Raw genomic sequence first — 26,727 nt, 5'->3', positions numbered from 1 at the left:
GAGCTCCACAGAGTGGGGAAGCCCCAGGGTTCTGGCCCCATCCCCAACCCCAAGGGACATGCTACCATCACCCCAGAGTTGAAGGCTGCCAAGACCTTGGAGCCACCCTGGGTCCAGGGGCCTCCCATCCCTGATTCTCTGATCCCGGTCCCCGGCTGCCTCCTTCCCCACCAGCCTCAGGTTCTGGTCCCCCCGGCCCAGAGCTGGTCCGGCACAGCACTCTGAACTCCGAACACTTCCCCGAGCCCACGCACAACATCAAGAACATCATCAAGCAGTACCAGCAGCCTGCTCGCGCCCCTGAGCCCATCAGGTGAGACTCCTCCTTCCCAGCTCCAGGCCAGGCAGGGCCTCCACCCCAGCCCACAATGGTCTACCTCTTCTCCCTTCCCCTCCCTCCTCCCCCCCAGCAGTGTCCTCCTCCTGAGGTGGAGAACGGGGAAATGAAATTCCCACTCTTCCTCTGCATCTTGGGGACTCCCCTGCTCCCCATTCCTCCTTCATCACCCACTCTTGTCCATGCATCCCAACTCGAAAGGCCTCAGGAATGGAAGTCAGGAGACCCACTTCTGATCTTGGTTCTGCCACTTGCCTCCTGTATGGCCTTCCTGTGCCTCAGTTTCCTCATCTATGTAATGGGGATTAAATTCTCTTTTCCTTACACTGTGAGCCCCATGTGATATGGGAACTGCATCTGTTCTGATTGCCTTGTATCTACCACAGTCTTAGCACTGCACTTTGTACGTAATAAGCACTTGACAAATACCATGATGATGATAATAATATAGTAATAATAATAACTCGGTGAGTCTAGGATAGTAGAGTCAGTGTGCCGGGATTAGTTGAGGTTTCACACCGGGGATGGAGAGCTTCAGATTGCACCCCTCAGAGAGCTTATGAAACAGACACACACACCAGGCAATCCAAGAAAATAGACGGTGCAAGCAACCAAGTCCCCTTTTAGACTGTGAGCCTCCTTTTAGACTGTGAGCCCACTGTTGGGCGGGGACTGTCTCTATATGTTGCCAATTTGTACTTCCCAAGCGCTTAGTACAGTGCTCTGCACATAGTAAGCGCTCAATAAATACGATTGATGATGATGAAGAAAAGAGAGGACATCAGAGATGCATAAAAGTTCAAATGATAAAAGTTTAGCCACCATATCATCTTTAGAGATAGAAATAACTCCCAAGCAGCAGGCCTAGTGAAATGCACTGTGGCCTTGTAGAAAGAGCAGGGACCTGGAAGTAGAAGGACCTGGGTTCTAATCTCAGATCTGCCACTTGCCCTCCAAGTGACCTTAGGAGAGTCACTTAACTTCTCTGGGCCTCAGTTTCTTCCTCTGTTAAACAGCTCATACCTTTTCTCCTTCCTACTTAGACTGTGAGCTCTTCATGGCACTCTCCCAAGCGCTTAGGACAGTGCTCTGCACACAGTAAGCGCTCAATAAATATGATTGATTGATTGGCACACAGTAAGCGTTCAATAAATACCACTGATTGATTGACAGGGACTGCGTCCCAACTGATTACTTTGTGTCTGTTCCAGAGCATGAAGTAAACGCTTAACGAATACCACAGTCATTATTACTAACTGATGCTGAATTATTTGTTCTGAACAGCCCTGTCTACATGTTTTGTTTTGTTGTCTATCTCCCCCTTCTAGACTGTGAGTCCATCGTTGGGTAGGGACCATCTCTATATGTTGCCGACTTGTACTTCCCAAGCGCTTAGTACAGTGCTCTGCACACAGTAAGCGCTCAATAAATGCTATTGAATGAATGAATGAATCTGGGAAGGCAGGATTGGTACAGACAAAGAGAGGCAGGGAAAGCATTCCAGGCCAGGGGAATGGCATGAGGAAGTGCTTAGAGATAGGAGAGGTAGGCGATGGAAGTGGTGATCAGATTTGCCGGGGTTAGGGAGAGAGAGTTGGTGTAGCTTCAGGAGGGAGTGACCCCAGCCACTCCCTGCTGCTCCCTGGAGTCGGGAAGACAAGGTGGGTTCATGGGTCCCGCACTCCCCACTAAGCCTCCCTCCTCCGCTCCCCAGGAAAGAAGGTGGGAAAATTTTTGTGAAGAAGCTGGATCCCCACGAAGAGGCCCTGATGATCCTGAAAGGGCAGATGGCCGCTGCCTCGGTAGGCGCTAAGCCCCTCCCTGCAGCCCACCCCTTCCCGTGGGGGCTGAGGGGTGGACTGGCCCGCACTCTTTAATTCCCATCTGTCTGTTTTTTCCAAGCACACAACACAATGCTCTGCACCTAGTAAACATTTACTAAATACCACTTCGACTATTTACTGCCTCTCTACCTGTGGACCTGCTCCAAGAGGGAGTGAAAGGGAAAGTCTCCGTGCTCTCATGGGCCAACAAGAGCAGCCTGTTTCCCTCAGACATCCACGCCCCCCATCTCCCATCCTGAAACTCCTCCTCCCCACCTTGCTGTGCTCTGATGTAGTTCCCAACGTAGGGGAGGGAGCTCACAAGGCCACCGACATCCTCCCGCAATCTTAGACCCTGCTCTGCAGCCCACAGAGCCTGGAGAGGTCTGGCCTTCTGGACTAGCCCGGGGATGAGCCCCTTTCTCTCTCCAGATTGGGGAGGAGCGGTGCTCGAGGCAGCCATCAAGCCACGCTACCTCAGCCTTCATTTCTTGTCCCTAGGAGACGCAGGCACCTAAAGAGACCATCGCCATGGTGAAGCCCGTAGCCAGCACCAAAACCAAGAGGCCAGCGCCAGGCCTGGCGGTTCCAGTCGGTCCCACAGATGGGACGCCAGTGCCACCTCCGAAGCCAGCGCCGGCACCGGGCCCTCCTCCAGGTGATCGTCGGCACAGCGGATTCCTCATCCTCACCTCCCTTTAGGCCCTTGAGTGGGAGGGGTGGCCCAACATGGAAGGCGGGGAAGGGCAGGCCTTGCTTGAGGGCCAGGGGTGGTGTCGGGGAACCAGGCTGCCACAGATTGCGAAGAACCGGGTGGTTCTGGGGCCTGCCCCCCCGCCGCCCTGACTGTTGCTGGCCCTCTGACCCTCGCTGATCCGGTCTTTCCGCAGTGGTGGTCTCGCGGGCACTGGTGCCCACAGAGGAGCCCATCCAGACGCGGCTCCACCGGCAATGCAATGAGGTATTCTACTCTTACCAAGGCGTGCCCTGGAGGATCTACATCCGGAAGGAGGTGCCTGCCTAGTCACGGGGTCACCTTTTCTGCCGTGAGCACTTTGGGAGGCAGTTCTCCACTTCAAGGCAGATGGGAAGATGCCCCAGCCCCGACATTCTTTACCCTACTGCCCTCCTCCCCAGCCCCCCAGCCACTGATCATTCATTCATTCATTCAATCGTATTTATTGAGCGCTTACTGTGTGCAGAGCACTGTACTAAGTGCTTGGGAAGTACAAGTTGGCAGGCCCTTCTCCTCGCGTAGAACTCCCTCCCCGCTCCATGCCTCTTCCACTTTCAATGCCATCCTCCTGAAAGGTCACTTCCTCCGGGAGGCCCTCTCCAACTCATCCCTACTTCCTTAGTAGACATCCCCCAGCTAGCCAAAGCAGGCCTGCGTATGTCTGCCTATTTATTCACCCGCTTTTGTTTTTTAATCTGTCTCTATGCTCTTTCTTTACCCTTTTATCTATCGTATTCTTTCATTCAGTAGTAGGTATTAAATGTTTGTGGTTTGTGTCTGCTTGTTCCATTAGAGTGTAAGCTCCTCAAGGTCAGAGATTGTGTCTTTTACTTCTATAGATTGTTCCCCAAGTGCCCAATACAGCGCACAGCTCACAGTAGGCTTCGCTAATATTAATTAGGAGGAGGAGGAAGGGTAGGGTACAATCCATCATCAACAGCTATGCTTCTGCAGAGGTTTTTTTAATGGTATTTGTTAAGCACTTACTATGTGCCAGGCACTATACTAAGTGCTGAGGAAGATACAAGCTAATAATAATAATAATAATAATGGCATTTATTAAGCGCTTACTATGTGCAAAGTACTGTTCTAAATGCTGGGGAGATTACAAAGCAATCAGGTTGTCCCACAGGGGCCTCACAGTCTTAATCCCCATTTTACAGGTGAGATAACTGAGGCCCAGAGAAGTTAAGTGACTTGCCCAAAGTCACACAGCTGACAATTGGCAGAGCCGGGATTTGAACCCATGACCTCTGACTCCAAATCCTGGGCTCTTTCCACTGTGCCACGCCGCTTAATCAGACTGGACACAGTCCCTGACTCATATCTTAATCCCCATTTTATGGATGAGGTAAGTGAGGAACAGAGAAATGAAGTGATTGGTCCAAGCTCACACAGCAGACAAGTAGCAGAACTTGGATTAGAACCCAGGTCCTCTAACTCCTAGGCCTGTACTTTATCCACTAAGCCACATTATTTTTGCAAATCTCAACCATCTCCTCATCCTTATAGACCCTCTCCCAGCTTCCTCAATTCCCTGCCCCCTCAATTCCCTGCCCCCCACCACCCCGCACACCTTCCCCAGAAAGCCTCTATCAGGGTTGGCCTAAGAATTTAGGATTGACCAGTGGATAAACTGAGGCACAGAGTAAACCAAGTCATCCTGGCCCAAGCAGCCAACCCAAAAAGGGACTCTGAATGATAGCGAGTCATCCCAGGCCAAATTTGAGGTTTCAGGGCCAAGCCTGGCCCTCTGGGTTTCAGCTCAGCACCGTAGATTCATTCATTCAATCGTATTTATTGAGCACCTACTGTGTGCAGAGCACTGTACTAAGCGCTTGGGAAGTACAAGTTGGCAACATCTAGAGGCGGTCCCTACCCAACAACGGCCTCACAGTCTAGAAGATCCCAATTAGGTGCTCTAGGAACTGAGATGGAGAGGGATGGGATGGAGAAGAAGACCTGGGTCCATTGGGAAGGATTGGGTGTGGGCAGGGAAGAGACTGCACCTCCCTGCTGCACCTTCTCCTGTGTCTCTCAGTCAGCGTGGCTCAGTGGAAAGAGCCTGGGATTTGGAGTAAGAGGTCATGGGTTCAAACCCCGGCTCTGCCAATTGTCAGCTGTGTGACTTTGGGCAAGTCACTTCACTTCTCTGTGCCTCAGTTACCTCATCTGTAAAATGAGGCTTAAGACTGTGAGCCCCCTGTGGGACAACCTGATCACCTTGTAACCTCCCTAGCGCTTAGAACAGTGCTTTGCCCATAGTAAGTGCTTAATAAATGTCATTATTATTATTATTATTATTATTATTACATCTCCAAGCTGCGCCTCCTTGCTGTGTTTGCTGCATCTCCCTGCTGTGCCTCTCTGCTGCGCCAAGCTCTAGGCCCTCCCGATTACCTCTGGGGATGGGCATGGAGGGCAGGAGAGAGGGGTTTTCCGTGGACGTGTACTGGGCCGATTCATGCCCACGTCCCTCCGGCAGCCTGGGAACCTGGCCTTTCTGTGGGGGCAGAGAGCCACCATGTAGCACTGCCAAGGAACTCTGCTCGAGTCGCCTGTCTCCCGACCTGGGGGGCAAAATGGGGCTGAAACCACATCTGTTCCTCAACATGGGAGGGGAGGGAGTGGAGGAGGACAAGTATCACTTTACCTGGTTCTTAAATAGCCCATCCATTGGCTGGGGACCAATTAGGAAGGCCAGGAATGGGATTACTGCAGGAGGAAGTTGGAGCTAGCTGTGGGGAGAAAGGGCCTGGATGTCAAGGACAAAGGGAGGTTTGGGAGCAGAGGAGTCTGGGGTGGGATCTAGGGAGGAACAGCGGCATGGCCTAGTGGAAAAATGATGTGCCTGAGAGTCAGAAGGGCCTGAGTTCTAATCACAGCTCTGCCACTTGTATGCTACTTGTATGCTTGGAGAAGCAGCGTGGCTCAGTGGAAAGAGCATGGGCTTTGGAGTCAGAGGTCATGCGTTCAAATCCCGGCTCCGCCAGTTGTCAGCTGTGTGACTTTGGGCAAGTCACTTCACTTCTCTGGGCCTCAGTGACCTCATCTGGAAAATGGCGATGAAGACTGTGAGCCCGCTGTGGGACAACCTGATCACCTTGTAACCTCCCCAGCGCTTAGAACAGTGCTTTGCACGTAGTAAGTGCTTAATAAATGCCATTATTATTAGTAGTAGTAGTATGTCACCTTGGACAAGTCACAACTTCTCTGAGCCTGTTACCTCATCTGAAAAATTGTGACCACCATGTGGAACATGGACTTTGTCCAAGCTAATAAGGTTGTATCCATCCCAGGGTTTAGTACAGTGCCCAGCACATAGTAAGCACTTAGCAAATACCATTTTTTAAAAATAGGACAGAAGCAGGAGGCTTTGGAGGGCCTGGGAGATGGATTAGGGTTGGGGTGGATGGGGCAGTTTGGTTAGAGTCAGGGTCCTGTGGGAAGAAAGGAAGAGGAGGAGGGGGGAGCGAGAATGGGCAAGGGGATGGGTGAGGCAGAGGCTGAGGCTGTGGGCAGGGCTGGGATCCACCAAACTTTCCTCAGTCCCTTAGACGGAGGCCTGGGGCTGAACCCCTGGAGGTCGCAGGAGGGGAGAGGGGCAGCAGGATTCCTCACAGAAGGTCTGTGAAAATGGTGGTCCTTCTGCTGTGGCGCTGAAGCCCCTCTCCCCCCAGGTGTTCTACCCCAAAGACAGCTACAGCCACCCGCTGCTGCTGGATCTCCTTTTCCGCCAGGTGAGGCTCTACCTACGTCCCCCACCCCCCAGAACCTGGGCAAAGGGGGCTCAGGGGCCACCTGTATGTAGGTCTTCGTGAAGCTGGGGAGGCAGCTCCTCTCCAGGGAACCGAGGGAAGGGAAGTGGGGGTGGAGAGAGAGCCACTGGGGTGTACTGGGGAGTCTTGCCAGTTCCTTCTAGTGGCTAATTTAGACAAAACCCCTGGAGCTCCCCAGACTCTTCCTCTTGATTGGACTGGGGTGGGTGGCAGCCACGGCCTGAGGAGAAGAGCAGGAGCTGAGTGGACCCCCGAGCGTTGGCCTCCGCCTCTTTCCCCGCAGATCCTCCATGACACCCTGTCCGACGCCTGCATTCGCATCAGCAAGGAAGAGAGGCTCAAGATGAAGTTGCTGTTTGGTAACTCGTCACCGGCACGGTTGCAACAGCGACGTCTCTCGTGGTCTCCCCATTGTCTCTGACCCCCAGGCCTGTGCTCTATCCACTAGGCCACGCTGCTTCTCCAGTGTTCAGCCTCATCCTCTTCTTACACTTCCTACACCCCTATAGGAGCAGAGGGACCACCAATTCCACGGGCCTCCTGCGGCGGGACCTGCCTCTCTCCACTCCTGCGACCTCCTGGGGTTCGGTTCCAGGCTTCTCTCTGTTCCCTACCCCCCAACAACTCCCACAAATGGACTTCTGGGAATTTCATGGATCTCAGCCCTGCCCAGACCTCGGGCTCCTCCCCACCAGGCCCCTTGTCCATTCTTGCTGCCCCCTCCTTCTCCTCCTTTCCCCAACAGGCCCCTGGCTCCTGCTATCCTGCCCCTTTCCCAGGGGTCTCCTCTAATCCTTCCCCTCTATCCTCCCCCGTTCTTCCCAATCCGCCCCCTGTGCAGCCCATTCCCTGGAGCATAGACCTCCAGTAGGCTCCTTCCCCAGGCCTCTGGCTTTGATCTAGACCCCCAGGGCATGGGTGGCCAAGACTCCACTGATGCCCCAGTGCCAACACCCTCGCAACCTCTCAGGGGAAGCGGGGGGCCGGCAGTGGGAGTGCGTGCAGAGGGAACCGTCCAGGTGACTCTCAGGGTCTACTCTCCACGCAGTCCAGAACAACGTGGATTCCCTCAGCCCAGTGGTGGATGAGAACATGAAGAAGATGATCATCAGCGCAGCCCTGGAGGGCTGGGAAGTTTACTTCTCCCGCCTCTTCCCGGCCACGGTGAGGGTGCCAGCCTCCATCCCCTTCTCCATCTTGCTGCATGCCAGGTGGGAGCTGGACACCTGAGGACCCTCATTCTGGGGGGCTTTGGCTTTCCACTGGAGAGGCCTCTGGGTTGCAGTTGAGTTGGAGTAAGGTAGGGATGGGCCTAGGAATACCTGCACAGGGACAGAGCAGTAAACTTCCCCACCCAATAGTAGCTCCTTCTCCCTGCCACCCTCCCAGTAATAGCAACCACTGCCTGCTGGCTAGTCCCTGGTGGCCATTACCATGGCCATTGCACTGACAAAGGACTGCCATGGTGGCAACGTGCAGCAGCCCAACAAATCCTTTTTTAGTCCTTAGTCATCGCCATCCCCACATTTCAGGACATGAGCATAGGGGAGAGAAACATGATCTTGATGGGGAACTAGGACTGAAGGATAAGAGACGGCTGGTCTATTTGGCCTACAATCAATTCATCAGTTTAATTTATCGAACCTTTTTCTGTGCAGAGCAGCACCCGGGCAATCCCAGGGGAATGAGGCATTCCTCCAGAAATTCTGGTTGACAGAGGCAGAAATGCACGAGAAGCAGCAAGGCCTAGTGGATGGAACACAGGCCTGGGTGTCAGCAGGACGTGGGTTCTAATGCGGGTTCTGCTGCTTGTTTGCTGTGTGACCTTGAGTAGGTCACTGCACTTCTCTATGCCTCAGTTACCTCATCTGTAAAATGGGGATTAAGACTGTGAGCCCTATGTGGGACAGGGACTGTGTCATCATCATCATCATCGATCGTATTTACTGAGCGCTTACTGTGTGCAGAGCACTGTACTAAGCGCTTGGGAAGTACAATTTGGCAACATATAGATACAGTCCCTACCCAACAGTGGGCTCACAGTCTAAAAGGGGGAGACAGAGAACAAAACCAAACATACTAACAAAATAAAATAAATAGAATAGATATGTACAAGTAAAATAAATAGATAAATAGAGTAATAAATATGTACAAACATACATACAGGTGCTGTGGGGAAGGGAAGGAGGTAAGATGGGGGGGATGGAGAGGGGGACGAGGGGGAGAGGAAGGAAGGGGCTCAGTGTGGGAAGGCCTCCTGGAGGAGGTGAGCTCTCAGTACGGCCTTGAAGGGAGGAAGAGAGCTAGCTTGGCGGATGGGCAGAGGGAGGACATTCCAGGCCCGGGGGATGACGTGGGCCGAGGGTCGATGGCGGGACAGGCGAGAAGGAGGCCCAGTGAGGAGATTAGCAGGAGAGGAGCGGAGGGTGCGGGCTGGGCTGGAGAAGGAAAGAAGGGAGGTGAGGTAGGAGGGGGCGAGGTGATGGACGGCCTTGAAGCCCAGGGTGAGGAGTTTCTGCCTGATGCACAGATTGATTGGTAGCCACTGGAGATTTTTGAGGAGGTGTCCAACCTGATTAGCTTGTATTTATCCCAATGCTTAGTACAGGGCCTGGAATATAGTAGACAAATAACATAAAAAAATGCTTTGAACCCTTCTTGGTCCTCTCTGTTGCCATGCCCCACCACTAGGCTTGCTCACCCTCAGCTCTGCTGCCCAGTGAACTGTGGCCACAGACCCTGGCCAGCGCTCCCTGATCACTGTCCCTCCCTCCCCCGCAGGGCAGCGTGGGCACCGGCGTGCAGATCCTGGCCGTCTCCCACTCAGGCATCAAGCTTCTGCGTCTGGTCAAGGGCAGCAGGACATCAGCGGAGCAGCTGCGAGTCCTGCGCAGTTATAGGTGCCCGGGGAGACTCGGGTCTGTCCAGTGACTGACCTTGAAATCTGCTCTCCTCCCCCTACAACACACACCGACGCAACTTCTCTCCTTCTATGCCGTTTCCCCCTTCTCCCCCTGCCTCTTCTTCCACAACTCACGCTTCCCTCCGGGCGAAGCTCTACTGGGTCATTATCAGGTGCCATCCTGACCAGGTGGTGGGGGGGGCAAACGTGGCACCCCTCCCTCCAGGGAATTGGCCAAGTGAAGCTAGCGTGGGTGGCGGGGCCCACAAAAGATGACAGTGGTAGCAGCAGGAGTGCTTATTGAGCACCTACTTGGTGAGCCGCAGTGCGTTGTACGAAGCACGTGGAGAACAGAATAAAGAAGTTGCCCATCCTCTGCCCATAAGGCACTGATGGGGGTGGGGGGAGACAGTTGCTTTGAGCTGATAGCAGCTTCCCAGACCACCGTGAACTAGCCCCTGGGTCCTGGAAGTAGCCCTACGGGAGGGAGGGGGCACAAAACATGGTGGAAGCAGTGTGTCTTGGCCCCAGCAGGAGCTGGGAGCTATGTGGGGGCATCACCTGGGTGCCAAAGTGCCCAACGGCTGGGCAGGCTGGTGCTGTGATCCTCACTCGACCTCTCCCCCACCCCCCGCCAGCTACTCAGACATCCTGTTCGTGACCATCCCCTCCAAGAACATGCTAGAGGTCAACCTTGCCAGCGAGAAGTTGATCCTCTTCTCCTCCCGGGCCCCCCAGGTGAAGAGCATGGTCGACTACTTCATCCTGGAGCTCAAGAAGGTGAGGGGGTTGATTGGCTGGAAGCGGGGAGGGGGACAGATGGTGGGGTGGAGGGTAAGATATCAGGACATGGAGAGAAGGAGAAGGAGAATTGTGGTGTTTTTAAAGTGCTATTCTATTTATTTTATTTTGTTAGTATGTTTGGTTTTGTTCTCTGTCTCCCCCTTTTAGACTGTGAGCCCACTGTTGGGTAGCGACTGTCTCTATATGTTGCCAATTTGTACTTCCCAAGCGCTTAGTACAGTGCTCTGCACACAGTAAGCGCTCAATAAATATGATTGATGATGATGATAGTAAGCGCTCAATAAATACGATTGATGATGATGATGATACTAAGCACTGGGGTAGACATCAAATTAAACAAAGTCCCTGACCCACATAGGGCTCCCAGTCTATGAAGGAAAGAGACTAGGTGTGGAATCCCCAATTTACAGATGAGGCACAGAGCAGCGGCTTGCCCAAGGTCACAGAGTAGGCAACTGCTTAGAACAGTGCTCTGCACATAGTAAGCGCTTAATAAATGCCATTTTTTAAAAAAAATACTGACAGAGGCAGGATTAGAACCCAGTTCCTCTGAGTCCCAGGCCCAGGCAATGGTGCTTCTCTTGATATGAGCCACAGCCTCTGGTGTACACAGACACCCACACACTCATGGGTGTCTGAGAGTGTACTGGAATGGCAGTGGGTACTTGAATGTTGGGGTGGGTACAAAGGGAGCAGATTACCAAGATAAAGAGCAAAAAGAGAGAGAGGAGGGGTGTGTGTGTGTGTGTGTGTGTGCTCTCACGCACCAAAATCCATTGCTCAGGGTCACAACTTATGACTTTGTGTGTCTGACATCATTCCGGGAGTCAGAGTCCGATTGGAGGATTTGGTATCCGGATACCTGGGTTCTCTTCCTTTTTCTGCCTCCAGCATCCCTGGCACTACTGGCCCCACGAGTGTTGGGCCAGGATGGGCCTCGGGGTGGGAAGAATGGAGGGAATGTGACATTTGGACCTGGAGGTGGGGTGGGGTTGGGGGGAGGTGGGAGGCGGAAGCAGGCAAGCCTGGCTCAGGAGGCCCTGCTTCCCTCCTCCCCCTCCCCCTGCCCCGGACCCAGGACTCGGACTACGTGGTGGCGGTGAGGAATTATGTCACCGATGACCGGAGCCTCCTGAACTTCCACAAGGGAGACATCATCCACCTGCAGGCCACGGAGAGGTCTGAGGAAGGTCAGCCGCTGCTGGCTGGGCCCTGGGCCAAAGAGCCTATCTGAGGGGACAGGGTTTGGGTGGGGGAGGTCTGCACAGGGAGGGGAGGGGGGCAGAGAGATGCAGGCCGTGGAAGGGGTCCTCGTGGCCAGGGGCTCTTTCATCATCATCATCGTCAATCATATTTATTGAGCGCTTACTGCATGCAGAACACTGTACTAAGCTCTTGGGAAGTACAAGTTGGCAACATATAGAGACAGTTCCTACCCAACAGTGGGCTCACAGTCTAAAAGGAGGAATAAATACATACAAACATATATACATATATACAGGTGCTGTGGGGAGGGGAAGGAGGTAAGGCGGGGGGATGGAGAGGAGGAGGAGGGGGAGAGAGTGACTCGAGTCATATAACTTCTCTGCGCCTCAGTTACCTCATCTGTCAAATGGGGATGAAGACCGTGAGCCCCCCGTGGGACAACCTGATCACCTTGTAGCCCCACTCCTGTATGCCGTGCATACTTTAGCCTACTTGTGGAAACACCCTTCTGCCTCCTCACATGTATATGCACGTGTTTCCCACGTATGGATCTCTCTGGGACCCCTCTTCTTCCCTTAACCAGGGGGGCCTGCAGTCCCAATCTCATCCACTCCACCCCCCTCCAGTTCCATAGCCCAATTCCAGATCAGGATGCCCGGATCCCATCCATCTGCTGGTATATTGCCCTCCTGAGTTGGACTTTGCTTTCTCGCCCCCCGGAGTGACCCACCCTCGCCATGCCCCGAATCTGGGGCACGTGGCGGCCCCGGGGTTGGTGAGGTGCCCCTCCTCCTCCCTGCCACCGCCTGGACCTCTGCTTCTCCCACAGGTTACAGTTACGGCTGCATTGTCAGAAAGAAGGTGATGTACCTTGAAGAGCTGAAGAGGGGCACCCAGGACTTTGGTGGGTGACTGCAGCAGATTGCGAGTCCCTGAAGTTGGGGTGTTGGGCGCCGCCTAGACTGCTTCGCTGGGGCACTTCCCGGGATCTCAGGCCCCTGGCCGAGACCTTGGCCACCAAACCAGGGCCCGAGTTTTTATTTTGTTCTCTCGTGTGTCTCTCTCCAGTTGTTACGGCTGCTTATTCTGAAGTGTTCCTGGCTAGGACCCCCAGAACGTAGTGAAGAGCAGGGCCCGGCCCTGGTCTCCTTCAGTGACCCCAGGGATATGTCCGGCAGTGGGAAAACTGGCTCAGGGGGCTGCCAGGGGCTACTGGGCTGGGGGCCAGAGGGTCAGGGTTCTTTGCAGATAATGTTTGTAATTATCAAAGCATATGAAAGAAAAGGATGGGGAGTTTTCCCATTGTGTGAGGGACAGCCCGGAGCCCGGAACCTGGAGGTTCTCCGTGGAAGGGGGACTCCAAGTTCCATGCTGTCTCTAGCTAGGTGCTAATGGGAAGCAGTGCGGTCTAGTGGAAAGAGCACAGGTCTGAGAGTCATGGGTTCTAATCCCAGCCCTGCCACTTGTCTGCTGTGTGACCTTGGGGCAGTCACTCAATTCCTCTGTGCCTCAGTTTCCTCATCTGTAAAATGGGGATTAAGACTGTGAGCCCTATGTGGGACAGGCACTGTGTCCAACCTGATTATCCTGCACCTACCCCGGTGCCTGGCACTTAGTAAGCGCTTAGCAAATACCACAATTATTATTAACGCCCCTTCCATCCATCCATCCATCCCTTCCCCTCGCTGCAGGGTGGAAGTTTGGGGCCATCCAGGGACGCTCCGGTCACTTCCCTGCTGACTTTGTGCAGCCCGTGGCTGCTCCGGACTTCATCCACCTCCCCGGGGAGCGGAAGGAGGAGCCCCGGGGTCAGCAAGCCAAGGCAGCCGCTTCCGCCGCGGTGGCCGTGGCCGTGGCTTCGGCTGCCGCGGCCCAGGAGTTGGACTGGAAGACGGAGGTAATGGACTGGTCTCCCCCTTTTAGACTGTGAGCCCACTGTTGGGTAGGGACTGTCTCTATATGTTGCCAATTTGTACTTCCCAAGTGCTTAGTACAGTGCTCTGCACATAGTAAGCGCTCAATAAATACGATTGATGATGATGATGATGATGACTGACCTCGGGGAGCCAAATCTCCAGACGTGGTGGGCACCCTGGGCGGTGAAAGGAGAACCACGAGAGGATGCATGCTGTCCTGGGGACCTTGAGGCCGCTGGGATATCGTCCATCACCAGGGCGATCGTCCAGTCTCTTCCGCCCCTCCCCCAGCATCCTCTTGACCCTCAGGGGTCACGGGCGGAGAGCGACTTCAGCGAGAACATGGCGGAGGAGCCTCACCTGCCAGGTCCGCAGTATGTCATGCAGGAGTTTTCCCGGAAGTATTTCCGGGACCCTCAGAGGAAGTCAGTGCGGTGAGTCCAGGAGGGGTGAGAGAGAAAGAGCTGGGGAGAGAGGGGGACAGCCGGGCAGAACATTCTGGCCACCTGGGGCCCAAGGGATCCAGGGTTTTCATGGAGAGAGTGGCAGTCTGGGAAGCTGGATTCCAGGGTTCTGTTCCTCTCACCCAGGGAGAACGGAGAGGAAGAGCTCCTCCAAACATCCTCCGTCAGCCCCAGAAACAGCTCCCCGCAGTAACAGTCAGGGTTGGTTGGTACCACTGAGGATGGACCTAGCTTGGCTACTGGCACTCTCTACTCCCAGCGGGCAGGCCTCTGGAGGTGGCCCTTGCCCCTCTCCAGCTGGACTGGAATGCAGGTCCTCTATATCCAGCGCTTAGAACAGTGCTTTGCACATAGTAAGCGCTTAATAAATGCCATTATTATTATTATTATTATTATTGCTATTATTACTACCCCTCAGCTCCACAGTCAACATGGGGAGGGAGTTCATATCCTCAGCTTGAGCTGTCTGGCCAATAAGACCTCTTATCCTCTCTGTCAGTGGCCTAGCCTCTTTTCAGACCTCCACCTTTTCTCCCATTCTCCTCCCCTCTCCCTGAGCCTCTGGGAACCTTCTCCCCAATCTCCCTAATTCTCTCTTGGGCCGTTTTAGGGATTCCTTCAAACAGAAGTCCAAGAAAGGGAGGGAATCCAGAGACACGAGTGACATGCTAAGATTCTCCAAGGTAATAGCGGGGACTGGGCCAATTTGGGGGAAAGAGAGGCTAGTTGGAGGGTAGGGGGAGGGAATCATTTCTGCTGGATCCTCTACCCGCAGTGCCCAGCTTGCACTTTCATGGAATGCGGCAGGTTGGCAGGATGGGTGACCGTGCCAGGGGATCAGTTGCTCCCACATGACTTTGCATTAGCCCGTTGCTCCTTCTGGGCAGGGAACCTGTCTACCAAATCTGTTGTATTGTGCTTTCCCAAGCACTTAGTACAGTGCTCGGCCCACAGTGAGTGCTCGATAAATACCATTGATTGATTGATTGATCGATCTCTACCCTGGCACTGAGGTTAGTGGGCAGATTTGAACCGCTGGCCTCTCTAGGGTGTGTACAATTCCCCAGAGCCTGAACTGGAGCAGGGCAGGACTGGCAGGGGGTTAGTGGTGTGGGTAATGGTCCCTAGAAGTTGAGATCACCTTGTTTTTGTACACTTTTGGGGTGAAAGCCTTGTCTGTTGTGTGGCCTTGGGCAAGTCACTTCACTTCTCTGTGCCTCAGTTACCTCATCTGTAAAATATGAATTAATAATAATAATAATGATAATTAATATATATTGTATAATAATAGTATTTGTTAAGTGCTTACTATGTACCAGGCACTGTACTAAACATTGAGGTGATTAAGATTGTGAACTCTATAAAGGACAAGGACTGTGCCCAACCCTATTTGCTTGTATCCAGCCCAGTGCTTAGTACACTGCCTAGCCCATAGTAAATGCTTAACAAATATCATAATTATTATTATCATTATAGCCTCATGTCAACCCCAACCCACCCTCTCTGGCTTCCAAGAGAAGGCTTTGATCCATAAGGAGTTCCTCTGGACTAGTTTCCCAATGTGTCATGACACCACATTATGCCTCCCTACCACCCCTAGGTCGGGGATCCTAAAATACCGATCCGTATGCTGATTTGGCCATCTGGCATCAGATTGTGCCATGGTGTCTGTGCACCAAGATGCCGGTCATCTATCAATCAATCAATAATACTTATTGAGGACTTTCTGTTTGCAGGGCACTGTACTAAGCACTTGACAGAGTACAATATAACAGATTTGGTAGACACGTTCCCTGACCACAGAGAACTTACAGTCTAGAAGGGGAAATAGGCGGGTTGTTTGATTTATGAAGGGAGAGCTATTGCTCCTGCTAATAATGCCTTCCCTTTCTCCTGCTGGCCAGACGCCAATCCAGGAGTCCCTCATCGAGTTCAGTGACACCGGGCTCAACAAAATTGCCGCAGAGACGTTTCTAGGTATGGAGGGAGGGAGGGAGGGAGGGAGGGCCTCCCCTTTTTAATGGTATTTGTTAAGCACTTACTATGTTCCACCTACTGTTCTAAGCACTGGGGTAGGTACAAGGTAATCTGGTCCAACACAATCCCCGTCGCACATGAGGCTCACAGTGTGAGAAGGAGACCCTTGGATTCTAGACGCCGAGTGTGGTCTCCCCTGGGGAAACAGAAGGAGCCAAATTTCCGGCCAAGGTGGCCAATGCCATGGACCACTTGATGGACAGACAGCTGCAGGGGCAGCAGGAGGGACATTCAGTGCTGTGGTGGGAAGGTTATTGCCCTAGATGCAAAATCTCACCTGACTGCCTCCTCCCTAGATGGGAATGGACTAAAAACCAGTTCTCCAATATGGTCTCCAGTATCACCAGCAATGGGCCCCTGTCAGGGCAGAATAGTCCAAGAAGGCCTCCTGCAAACCCCATTCCTTCTAGGGTTGCCCAAAGTCTCACCAAACCCAGGGACCTCACTGCTGTTGTTTCAATCCCAGCGCCACAGACTCTGGGAACCCGGGCCTCGCTCGTGCCAAGCTCTCCTAGGGACCCCTGGCATAAATCTCTCAAGCTCTGGATAAATGTATTGGGAACCGTTCCCGAGGCCTGAGTTGGCGGGGGGGCGGGGAGGTCAGGAAGGGAGCTGAGGGCTGTGACCCTGAGCTGGAACAAAGGAATTTATCCTGCAGCTATCATGAAGTTCATGGGAGACTTCCCGATGAAGGCACAGACCGAACTGGATGTGATCTGGGCCCTGCTGAAGGTTAGTCTTCCCCTCACGTCTCTGATTCATATTGGGTGACCTATCTCAGCCCAGCCCAGCGTGAGTTCCAACAGATGGAGGAGTGACAGCCAGGAGGACAAGCAAAGTGGAGTCTCTGTGGTTTGAAGCAGTGTGGCTAGTGGATAGAGCCCGGACCCGGGAGTAAGAGGAACTGGGTTCTAATCCCAGCTCCTCCACTTCTCTGCTGTGTGGAGGGCAATTCTCTGCAAAATGAGAATTCAATGCCTGTTTTCCCTTCAACTTAGACTGTGAGACCCATGGGAGACCTACTTATCTTGTAGCTACCCCCGGGATTAATACAGTGCTTGGTACATAGTACAGACCTAATAAATACTACTATTAGTAGTAGTAGTAATTATTACTATAGGTTAGAGATGTGGGGCTCTTTTGCCAATCAGTCACCAGACAGATGCCCTATTTCCCCTAGGTAAGACAGACCTAGAACCAGGCCTGGCCTGGTGCTTGAATCATTCCTGGGAAATCCAGACAGGAACATTCAAGTGGGGAAAAAACAATCAAAGGGATTTATTGAGCGCTTACTGTGTTGCAGAGCACTGTACTAAGTGCTTGGTGACAGACTGTGGGGCCAGTGGGGAGGTGAGAGGGGAGGGTCATGGCTAAGGGATTCCAAACAGAGCAGATTGGAGAGGGGAGAGAATGAAATACTGCAGATGCTACCCTTATAGCATTTCTGGCTTGCATGGGGGCTGAAACCGGTGGTTTGGGATGGGCTTGCACAAGGAACAGCTCATTTGTCGCAGTGGAGAGGGGGTTAGCCCTGAGAGGATCCTGTCGGCACGGGGGATGCAGGGACTTTGCGATGGTGGGAATTCACCCCGGCCCTCTCGTTTTCAGTTGTGCAGGGACCATGAGGTCATTCGAGATGAGAGCTACTGTCAAGTCATCAAGCAGATCACGGACAACACCAGCTCCAAGCCGTAAGCAAGGCGCCCTGGGGCCACGCTCTGATTCCTAGCCCCATTCCCCAGGAGGGTGCTCTGCCAGGCTGGCACTTTCTTCCAGCTGAAAGATATGCCCTTTCTAAGGCCACATGTGTCTTTCTAGTCTCTCAAGTGAGTATCCCTCAGTCCTCTGTCTCGCTCTCCACTCCTGCCCCCAAGGCCCTCCCGGAGTTCCAGCAGAGATGACCCCGGAGCTCCTACCTTGCCAGTCCCCCCAGCTGGCTAGCCCCATTTGTGTAGCCCCATGGCCCTACAGGCTTCAAGCGGCCCCTTTACACCAGGTGAACAAGGTGCTATGGAGCAGAGGCAGAACTGCGTCTTGCCCGTCATCTCAATAGAAATGCAAGGCTCCACCTTACTACTCCCTTCTATGCTTCCTCTTTGTTTTCACTTGCCTCTTTCCTCCGTCACTCTTTCACGCTGTACACACTCTCTCCCTCCTCCCCAGTCTCCTAGTCTCTCCTCAGGTGCCCCAGCCCATCCTTCTAGGTCCAGTTCATCCATCCCTCCAGCCCAGGGCCTCCAACAGAAGAAGGATTAAGGGGCAGGGGAGGCGGCGTGGGGTGTCACTTCCTCGCGGATTTCCGGGCGAGGCCTGGACTCCTGAATCCCTGGTGTGTCGGTAGGGATAGCTGCCAGCGTGGCTGGAGACTGCTCTACATCCTCACGGCCTATTACAAGTGTTCTGAGGTCCTGAAGCCACACCTCTGCCGCTTCCTCCTGGATGTCTGCAGGAGCCCAGGCTTGCACTTCCAAGGTGAGGGGACCGCTCTTCCAGGAAGGGAGGGGGAGGCCACTCTTCTCCTCCTGAAGGCTGAGGGATCCCGGGGGGACAGGGCCTAGAAAAACAGTACTGCCCGCCTGACCGCTGCCAACTGGGCCAGTGCAGCCGGCCCTCAAATGTCTGCAGTCTGGTGACATTGTCAAACCACCAGTTTGAACTCTCAGCTGGGATGGGGTCACCTTTAGTGGGGTCGGAGCCCACCTGTCCGGCCTGGAGGCAGGGGGAGGGGCCCCGAGACTTGAGGAGAGGCCATTCAGCCGGAGAACGCTGGCTACATCCCAACTGGGCCAGATCTGAGAGAAACAGGAGAAAAACTGAGGGGGACGGGGAGAGACAGAGAGAAAAAAAGAGAGGGGATGGAGGTGCAGACCTGACCAGGATTCGGACAATCAGTGGCATTTATTGAGCACTTACTGCATGCAGAGTACTATACAAAGCTCTTAGGAGAGTACAAAATAACAAAATTGGTAGGTACATTCCTTGCCCACTATGAGCTTTGTCTACAGGGAGCTTATATGGCTCAGTGGAAAGAGCCCGGGCTTTGGAGTCAGAGGTCATGGGTTCAAATTCCAGCTCCACCAACTGTCAGGTGTGTGACTTTGGGCAAGTCACTTAGCTTCTCTGCGCCTCGGTTCCCTCATCTGTAAAATGGGGATTAAGACTGTGAGCCCCACGTGGGACAACCTGATCACCTTGTATCCCCCCAGCGCTTAGAACAGTGCTTTGCGCATAGTAAGCGCTTAACAAATATCATCATTATTATTATTATTTGCACATAGTAAGAACTTAATAAATGCCATCATTATTATTATTATTATAGTACATCTCAAGGGGTTGGGAAAGGACCCTGGGTTGGGTGGGAGGTGGGAAGATGTGTCTGGAAGCCACTTACTCCTCCATGGCCTGATGGGGACTTTTTGGGGGTGGAAGCCCTGGGGATGGGGTGCCCAGAAAATCATTCTGAACCTCAACCCAGATCGGTATCTGCAGAGACCCGAGCTATGGGATCAATCAATCAATCAATCAATCGTATTTGTTGAGCACTTACTGTGTGCAGAGCACTGTACTAAGCGCTTGGGAAGTACAAGTTGCAACATATAGAGACAGTCCCTACCCAACAGTGGGCTCACAGTCAAGAAGATCCTTTGGGATCCTATGGGATCCTTTACTTCCCTCCCTAGAGGTTTATAACGGGCTGTTGTGGGCTTGGATCTCACACCCCCTTGCAAAACCAACTCCAGAGCATTTACCAGTCCATGTGGTTTTTAGCAGCTTTTTCCTGCCGAGTCCAGCAGATATAAAATAAGTGAATGAATGTCATCTCTTTTTTAAAATGGTATTTGTTAAGCACTTACTACATGCCAATTAATCAATCGTATTTATTGAGCGCTTACTGTGTGCAGAGCACTGTACTAAGTGCTTGGGAAGTACAAGTTGGCAACATATAGAGACAGTCCCTACCCAACAGTGGGCTCACAGTCTAAAAGGGGGAGACAGAGAACAAAACCAAACATACTAACAAAATAAAATAAATAGAATAGATATGTACAAGTAAAATAAATAAATAAATAAATAAATAAATAGAGTAATAAATCTGTACAAACATATATACATCTATACAGGTGCTGTGGGGAAGGGAAGGAGGTAAGATGGGGGGATGGAGAGGGGGACGAGGGGGAGAGGAAGGAAGCACTGCACTAAGTATTGAGGTAATTAGGTTGGCCACAATCCCCATTCCACACGGGACTTACGGTATTAATCCGCATTTTACAGAAGAGTACAGACTCAGAGAAGTGAAGTGTCTTGCCCAAGGTCCTCCAGCAGACAAATGGCGGAGCCGGGATTAGAACCCAGGTCCTTCTGAATCCCAGGTCCATGCTCTATCCACTAGGCCACGGTGCTTCTCTGCATCTGTGGTCCTTTCTTCTGTCTTCCCATCCTGTGCACTGCGGGTTGCAGAAGGGTGAGCGGCTGCTTGCCGGGCAGCTCTAGGGACAACCTGGCCCAGTGCGATGGGAAAGGCCACGACTGGGAGCTTACTAGCCATCGCCCTGGCCAACAGCTCATTTGGCCTCAGCAGGAGGCCTGAACCACGGTGCCTTTCTGGAACTGGTCAATCAATCAATCGTTTGTATTTATTGAGTGCTTACTGTGTGCAGGGCACTGTACTAAACACTTGGCAGAGCACAACACAGCAATATAACAGACACATTTTCTGCCCACAATGAGCTGACAATCTAGAAGGGGAGACAGACTTTGGTATAAATAAATAAATTATGGGTATGTGTGTAAGTGCTGTGGGGCTGGTCTCCTGCAGCCAGACGGGCTGATTGGCCCTGGGCCTCCCACAGACAGCCCTCTCCAAGCCGGCTCCTGGGAGCCTCGCCCAGGCCAAACCGGCCCAGCTCTCCAGGCTCCATCAAGAAAAATGGTGGCTTCCCCACAGCCCCAGAGCCGGGGCCTCTGTGAGATGGTGAGGGGTCAGCAGGGTTGCTGAGGGTCCCTGCAGCAGGGGGAAGCCAGGCTCTCAGAGCTAGGAGGCCTCCACCTCCCTGAGGGTGGCCTGCCTGCTTCCCTCCTGATCTTGCGGACACCACGGCTCCTTGCGGGTTCCTCCCTCTTCCCCAGAGCTTCCTTCTATCCCCAGACTCCTTAGAGATGAGGGGTTGCATTGCAGTGCAAAATAACGGCTAGGCACCTGACCAGTCCACCAAATCACCGGCCCCTCCTACCAGAGTGCTTCCTGGGGAACTTGGCCCTCCCACTATCCTCCTCTCTCTCCCACCACCCACATCCCTGTCTCCATAGTAACCAAAGTTCTTCCAAGGAAGGAGTTTGTGCCTATCCCAGTACCAAGGAGACTTGGAAAACAGAGGGGGCATCAGGAGAGAGGGTCAGATCACAGCCATGGCAGGGAAATGCTGGGAAGAAAGGGCTGGGGCAAGGACTAACAATCTGTCATGTGTTCACTTTCAAGGCCTGGTCACATTTCCAGCACAGGCATCTTTCTGGGTCCCTCCCTTTCCTGATCACTGGTGTGAAGGATCAGAGGTCAGAGACCTCATAATCTAGCAATTGATCAGTGGTATTAATTGAGCACTTACTGTGTACAGAGCTCTGTACTAAGCAAGAGGGAGAGTACAATATCACAATAAACAGATATATTCCCTGCCCACAATGAGCTTACAGTCTAGAGGGGGAGGCGGGCAGTAATATAAATAAATTAGGGATAAGTACATCAGTGCTGTGGGGCTGAGGAAAGGTGACTAAAAGGCGCAAATCCAAGGGCAAGGGCGACACGGAAGGGAGTAGGTGAAGAAGAGAGGAAGACTTAGTCAAGTGAGGTCTCTTGGAGGAGATGTGCCTTCAATAAGTCCCTGAAGGTGGTCAGAGTGATAGTCTGTTAGTTATGAAGAGGGAGGGCACTCCAGCTAGAGGCAGGACATGGGTGACAGTCGGTGATGAGATAGATGAGATTGACGTACAGTGAGTAGGTTGCTATTAGAGAAGCAGCGTGGCTCAGTGGCAAGAGCCAGGGCTTTGGGGTCAGAGGTCATGGGTTCAAATCCTGCCTCTGCCACCTGTCAGCTGTGTGACTTTGGGCAAGTCACTTCGCTTCTCTGTGCCTCAGTTACCTCATCTGTAAACTGGGGATGAAGACTGTGAGCCCCACGTGGGACAACCTGATGACCTTGTAACCTCCCCAGCGTTTAGAACAGTGCTTTGCACATAGTAAGCACTTAATAAATGCCGTCATTATTATTATTATTAGAGAATCAGCATGGCTCAGTGGAAAGAGCCCGGGCTTTGGAGTCAGAGATCTTGGGTTCAAATCCCAGCTCCACCAGTTGCCAGCTGTGTGACTTTGGGCAAGTCACTTTGCTTCTCTGTGCCTCAGTTCCCTCATCTGTAAAATGGGGATGAAGACTGTGAGCCCCATGTGGGACAACCTGATCATCTTGTAACCTTCCCAGCGCTTAGAACAGTGCTTTGCACATAGTAAGCGCTTAATACATGCTATCATTAAAGGAGCGAGGTGTGCGGGCTGGGCTGTAGTAGGAGAGTGCTGAGGAGAGGTAAAGGGGGGCAAGGTGATTGAGTGCTTTAAAGCCAATGGTAAGGGGTTTCTTACCCCTGGAAGTTCTTGAGGAGTGTGAAAGCATGGCCTGAAAAGTTTTGTAGAAAAATGATCTGGGCAATAATATCCTTTGGGCCTTTCACAGATCAGAGCAGAGCCTCTCTTATGGCTGACCATCATTTGGCGGCAGACAGAGAGTGGGTTTGCAAGGATCGCAAACACCCTGCTTCCCATGCCCTGCTCTCTCCCACTGCAAAGCCTTATTGAAGGTACACCTCCTCCAAGAGGTCTTCCCTGACTAAGCCTTCCTTTCCTTTTCTTCAACTCCCTTCTGTGTTGCCCCGATTTGCCCCCTTTATTCATCCCCCCTCCAAGCGCCACAGCACTTATATACTTATCTGTAATTTATTTATATTAATATCTGTCTTCCCCTCTCATTCTGGGCAGGGAATGTTTCTGTTACATTGTACTCTCCCAAGCGCCTAGTACAGTGCTCTGCACACAGTAAGCACTCAATAAATGTGATTGACTGACGGACTGACCCTGCGGCTATGCAGACATCAAGTACGAAATAATTGTTCCAGCCTCCTGTTATTTCCTCAATCCACCTTCCCTTCTCCCCTCTGCGGCCACTCTGCACTTGGCCTGTGTACACTTTAAGCTCCTTGATTCTCACCCAGTCTCATAACACTGTTGTAAATATTCTTATGCTCTACTATTTCCCATATCCATCATCTTTTTTATTGTCCATCTCCCACTGTAGGTTGTAAACTCATTTAGGACGGGGATTGTACCTCAGCACTTAGTACAGTACCCTGCACACAGCATGTTCTCAGTAAATATGATTGAAAAGGAGTGAAGAGCAAGGGGGTTGTGGCGGGGGAGGTCAGAACTGAATCCTCGCTGCGATTCTTCCCTTTCCTGATTCCCTGGGGCCCCCCAACTCCATCTTTTGTGCAGGGCGACAGTGACTTTGTGCAGTGAGCAGTGAGGAAGATGGTTTGGAAATTCTATTGTATTGCACTTTCCCAAGTGCTTAATACGGAGTTCTGCGCCCAGTAAGTGCTCAATAAATACCATTGATTGATTGATCCAAGACTCTGAAGGCCCCATTCTTTCAGAGCCCCAGTCAGAACCTAGGGCTGAAGGCTGGATCCCTGCTTTTTGCTTCTCGGAGGGAAACAGGGTGATCCTAGATCTAGCTGCCAGTCGCTCTCCCATCCTGCCTCTAGACTGTAAGCTTATCGTGGGTGGGAAATGTGTCTACCAACTCTCTTATTCTGTACTCTCCCAAGCACTTCCTAAAGTGCTCTGTATACAGTAACTGTGCAATAAAGCAGCTTGGCCTATTCATTCAATCGTATTTGTTGAGCGCTTACTGTGCGCAGAGCACTGGACTAAGCGCTTGGGAAGTACAAGTTGGCAACGTATAGAGACGGTCCTTACCCAACAGTGGGCTCACAGTCTAGAAGGGGGAGACAGACAACCAAACAACACATATTAACAAAATAAAATAAATAGAATAAATACGTACAAATAAAATAAATAGAGTAATAAATCCATACAAACATATATACATATATACAAGCGCTGTGGGGAGGGGAAGGAGGAAAGGCGGGGGGGGAATGGGGAGAGGAAGGAGGGGGCTCAGTCTGGGAAGGCCTCCTGGAGGAGGTGAGCACTCCGTAGGGCTCAGGAGTGGGGTTCTAATCTCGGCTCCGTCACTTATCTGCTGGGTGACCTTAGACAAGTCACTTCACTTCTCTGTTCCTCGGCTACCTCATCTGAAAAATGGGAATTGGGACTGTGAACCCCACGCGGGACAAGGACTGTGTCCAACCTGCAGTCCGAAGGACCTGGGTTCCAATCTGGCTCCGCCACTTGTCTTCTGTGTGACCTTGGGCAAGTCACTTAACTGCTCCGTGCCTCATTTACCTCGTCTATAAAATGGGGATGAAGATTGTGAGCCCCATGTGGGCCAGGGATTGTGTCCAACCTGATTATCTTGTGTCGACCCCAGTGCTTAGTACAGTGCCTGGCACATAGTAAGCGCTTAACAGATACCTTAAAAAAAATATGATCGATTGATTGATCCTCCAATCTAATTACCTTTTCCAGCCCAGCAGCAGTCCCACCTCCACAATGCTGTGTCATGAATTCATTCATTCATTCATTCAATTCATTCAATTGTATTTATTGAGCACTTACTGTGTGCAGAGCACTGTACTAAGTGCTTGGAAAGTACAATTCAATCAATCATATTTATTGAGTGCTTACTGTGTGCAGAGCACTGTATTAAGCACTTGGGAGAGCACAATACAGCAATAAACAGTGACATTCCCTGCCCACAGCGGGTTTACAGTCTAGAGTGGGGAGACACACATCAATGACAGCTCCTTTCTCAGCCTCCTGACCTCTTCTCTCCTCCACCCATCCCTATTTCCCCTCTACCCATCCATCCCTCCCATCCTCCACCCACCACCTGCAGATATAGTCATGGTCTTATTTTCTGGTATACAAGAAAATGCTCAAGAGGATTAAAGGACTTAGTGGTTGAGTCGGCATGGTTCTGCAGCATTTTATTAGATTATCTTGGAGAAGTTTGCCAAATTGTAGGATCGCTGTCCATAAAGACACTCTTCCTTCATGGAACCATATTTATTAAGCTCTTACACGGTACAGAGCGCTGTACTAAGCACTGAGGAAAAAAGCACAGCTGACAATCGGACAAGGGGTTTGCAAACCGAGAATGAGGGACAGTGACAGCTGCATAAGAAACGGTGTAGCTATAATCAATCAATCGAGCATATTTATTGAGTGCTTACTGTGTGCAGAGCACTGTACTGAGTGCTTGGGAGAGTACAGTATAACAGAGTTGGTAGGCACGTTTCCTGCCCACAGGATCTTACAGTTCAGAGGGAGTCACAGGCACTAATATAAATAGATTAAATTACAGAAATGTACATAAGTGCTAAGGAGCTGAGGGAGGGGTGAATAAAGTGTACAAATCCAAGTGCAAGAGTGAGGCAGAAGGGAGTGGGAGAAGAGGAAATGATTAATCAGGGAAGGCCACTTGGAGGAGATGAGTTTTTAATAAGGCTTTGAAAGTGGAAAGAGTGATCATCTATCGGATGCGAAGAGGGAGTCCCAGACCAGAGGCAGGATATGGGCAAGGGGTTGGCAGTGAGATGGACAAGATCGAGGTTCAGTGAGTGGGTTGGCCATAGAGGCACAAATTGTACAGGCACAACACCTGTATATATGTATATATGTTTGTACATATTTATTACTCCATTTATTTATTTTACTTGTACATATCTATTCTATTTATTTTATTTTGTTAGTATGTTTGGTTTTGTTCTCTGTCTCCCCCCTTTTAGACTGTGAGCCCACTGTTGGGTAGGGACTGTCTCTATATGTTGCCAATTTGTACTTCCCAAGCGCTTAGTACAGTGTTCTGCACACAGTAAGCGCTCAATAAATACGATTGATGATGATGATGATGGGAGAAGAGGAAATGATTAATCGGGGAAGGCCACTTGGAGGAGATGTGTTTTTAATAAGGCTTTGAAAGTGGAAAGAGTGATCATCTATCGGATACGAAGAGGGAGTCCCAGACCAGAGGCAGGATATGGGCAAGGGGTTGGCAGTGAGATGGACAAAATCGAGGTTCAGTGATTAGGTTGGCAATAGAGGCACAAATTGTGCAGTAGTAGGAAAGCAGTGAGGAGAAGTAGAAGGGGGCAGGGGATTGAGTGTTTTAAAGCCGATGGTAAGGAGTTTCTGTTCGATGCGGAGATGGATGGACAACCACTGGAGGTTCTTGAGGAGTGGGGAAACGTGGACTGCCTTTCTGCATCTGCTTCTCACCCTCCTGGCTGGAGAAGGAGGAGATGATGGGAATCTCGGTGAAGCTGCCCGATGGGGCAGCAGGTTGGCCCCCCGGGGTCCAGAGCGAGGGGGCGGCCGGGGGCTCTCGCTGTCCCGCCGGAGGAGGTGTGAGTCAGCGAGAGTCAGGGCCGGGGCTTTCTGTCCCCGACTCGTTGCCGAGAGCAGCTGAGGCCCATCTGTCGGCCCGGATGAGGCCCAGCCCATCACTATTTCTTCCCGCTGGCAATAATTTTCTCATTAAAAGCTGCAGGTTTC

The 26,727-nt window shown here is 52.0% G+C and overlaps 1 protein-coding gene across 1 annotated transcript in view; it reads left to right on the top strand.

The window, feature by feature from the left end:
• Nucleotides 1-26,727, top strand: part of MYO15A (myosin XVA) — a 131,583-nt gene that overhangs the window by 83,285 nt on the left and 21,571 nt on the right. The window contains exons 41-58 of the mRNA XM_038762787.1: nucleotides 175-313; nucleotides 2,052-2,139; nucleotides 2,662-2,818; nucleotides 3,051-3,172; nucleotides 6,577-6,636; nucleotides 6,959-7,034; nucleotides 7,724-7,839; nucleotides 9,457-9,575; nucleotides 10,216-10,357; nucleotides 11,460-11,571; nucleotides 12,417-12,491; nucleotides 13,279-13,513; nucleotides 13,839-13,937; nucleotides 14,578-14,650; nucleotides 15,872-15,944; nucleotides 16,663-16,736; nucleotides 17,613-17,695; nucleotides 18,346-18,476. Coding sequence (XP_038618715.1) covers nucleotides 175-313; nucleotides 2,052-2,139; nucleotides 2,662-2,818; nucleotides 3,051-3,172; nucleotides 6,577-6,636; nucleotides 6,959-7,034; nucleotides 7,724-7,839; nucleotides 9,457-9,575; nucleotides 10,216-10,357; nucleotides 11,460-11,571; nucleotides 12,417-12,491; nucleotides 13,279-13,513; nucleotides 13,839-13,937; nucleotides 14,578-14,650; nucleotides 15,872-15,944; nucleotides 16,663-16,736; nucleotides 17,613-17,695; nucleotides 18,346-18,476 — 1,974 coding nt within the window. The remainder of the gene's footprint in view (nucleotides 1-174; nucleotides 314-2,051; nucleotides 2,140-2,661; nucleotides 2,819-3,050; nucleotides 3,173-6,576; nucleotides 6,637-6,958; nucleotides 7,035-7,723; nucleotides 7,840-9,456; nucleotides 9,576-10,215; nucleotides 10,358-11,459; nucleotides 11,572-12,416; nucleotides 12,492-13,278; nucleotides 13,514-13,838; nucleotides 13,938-14,577; nucleotides 14,651-15,871; nucleotides 15,945-16,662; nucleotides 16,737-17,612; nucleotides 17,696-18,345; nucleotides 18,477-26,727) is intronic.

This window comes from Tachyglossus aculeatus, chromosome 21, assembly GCF_015852505.1.
Source record: "Tachyglossus aculeatus isolate mTacAcu1 chromosome 21, mTacAcu1.pri, whole genome shotgun sequence".
NCBI classification, from domain to species: domain Eukaryota; kingdom Metazoa; phylum Chordata; class Mammalia; order Monotremata; family Tachyglossidae; genus Tachyglossus; species Tachyglossus aculeatus.
The sequence above is the reverse complement of the archived record's forward strand: the minus strand, read 5'-3'. Positions and strand labels throughout refer to the sequence as shown.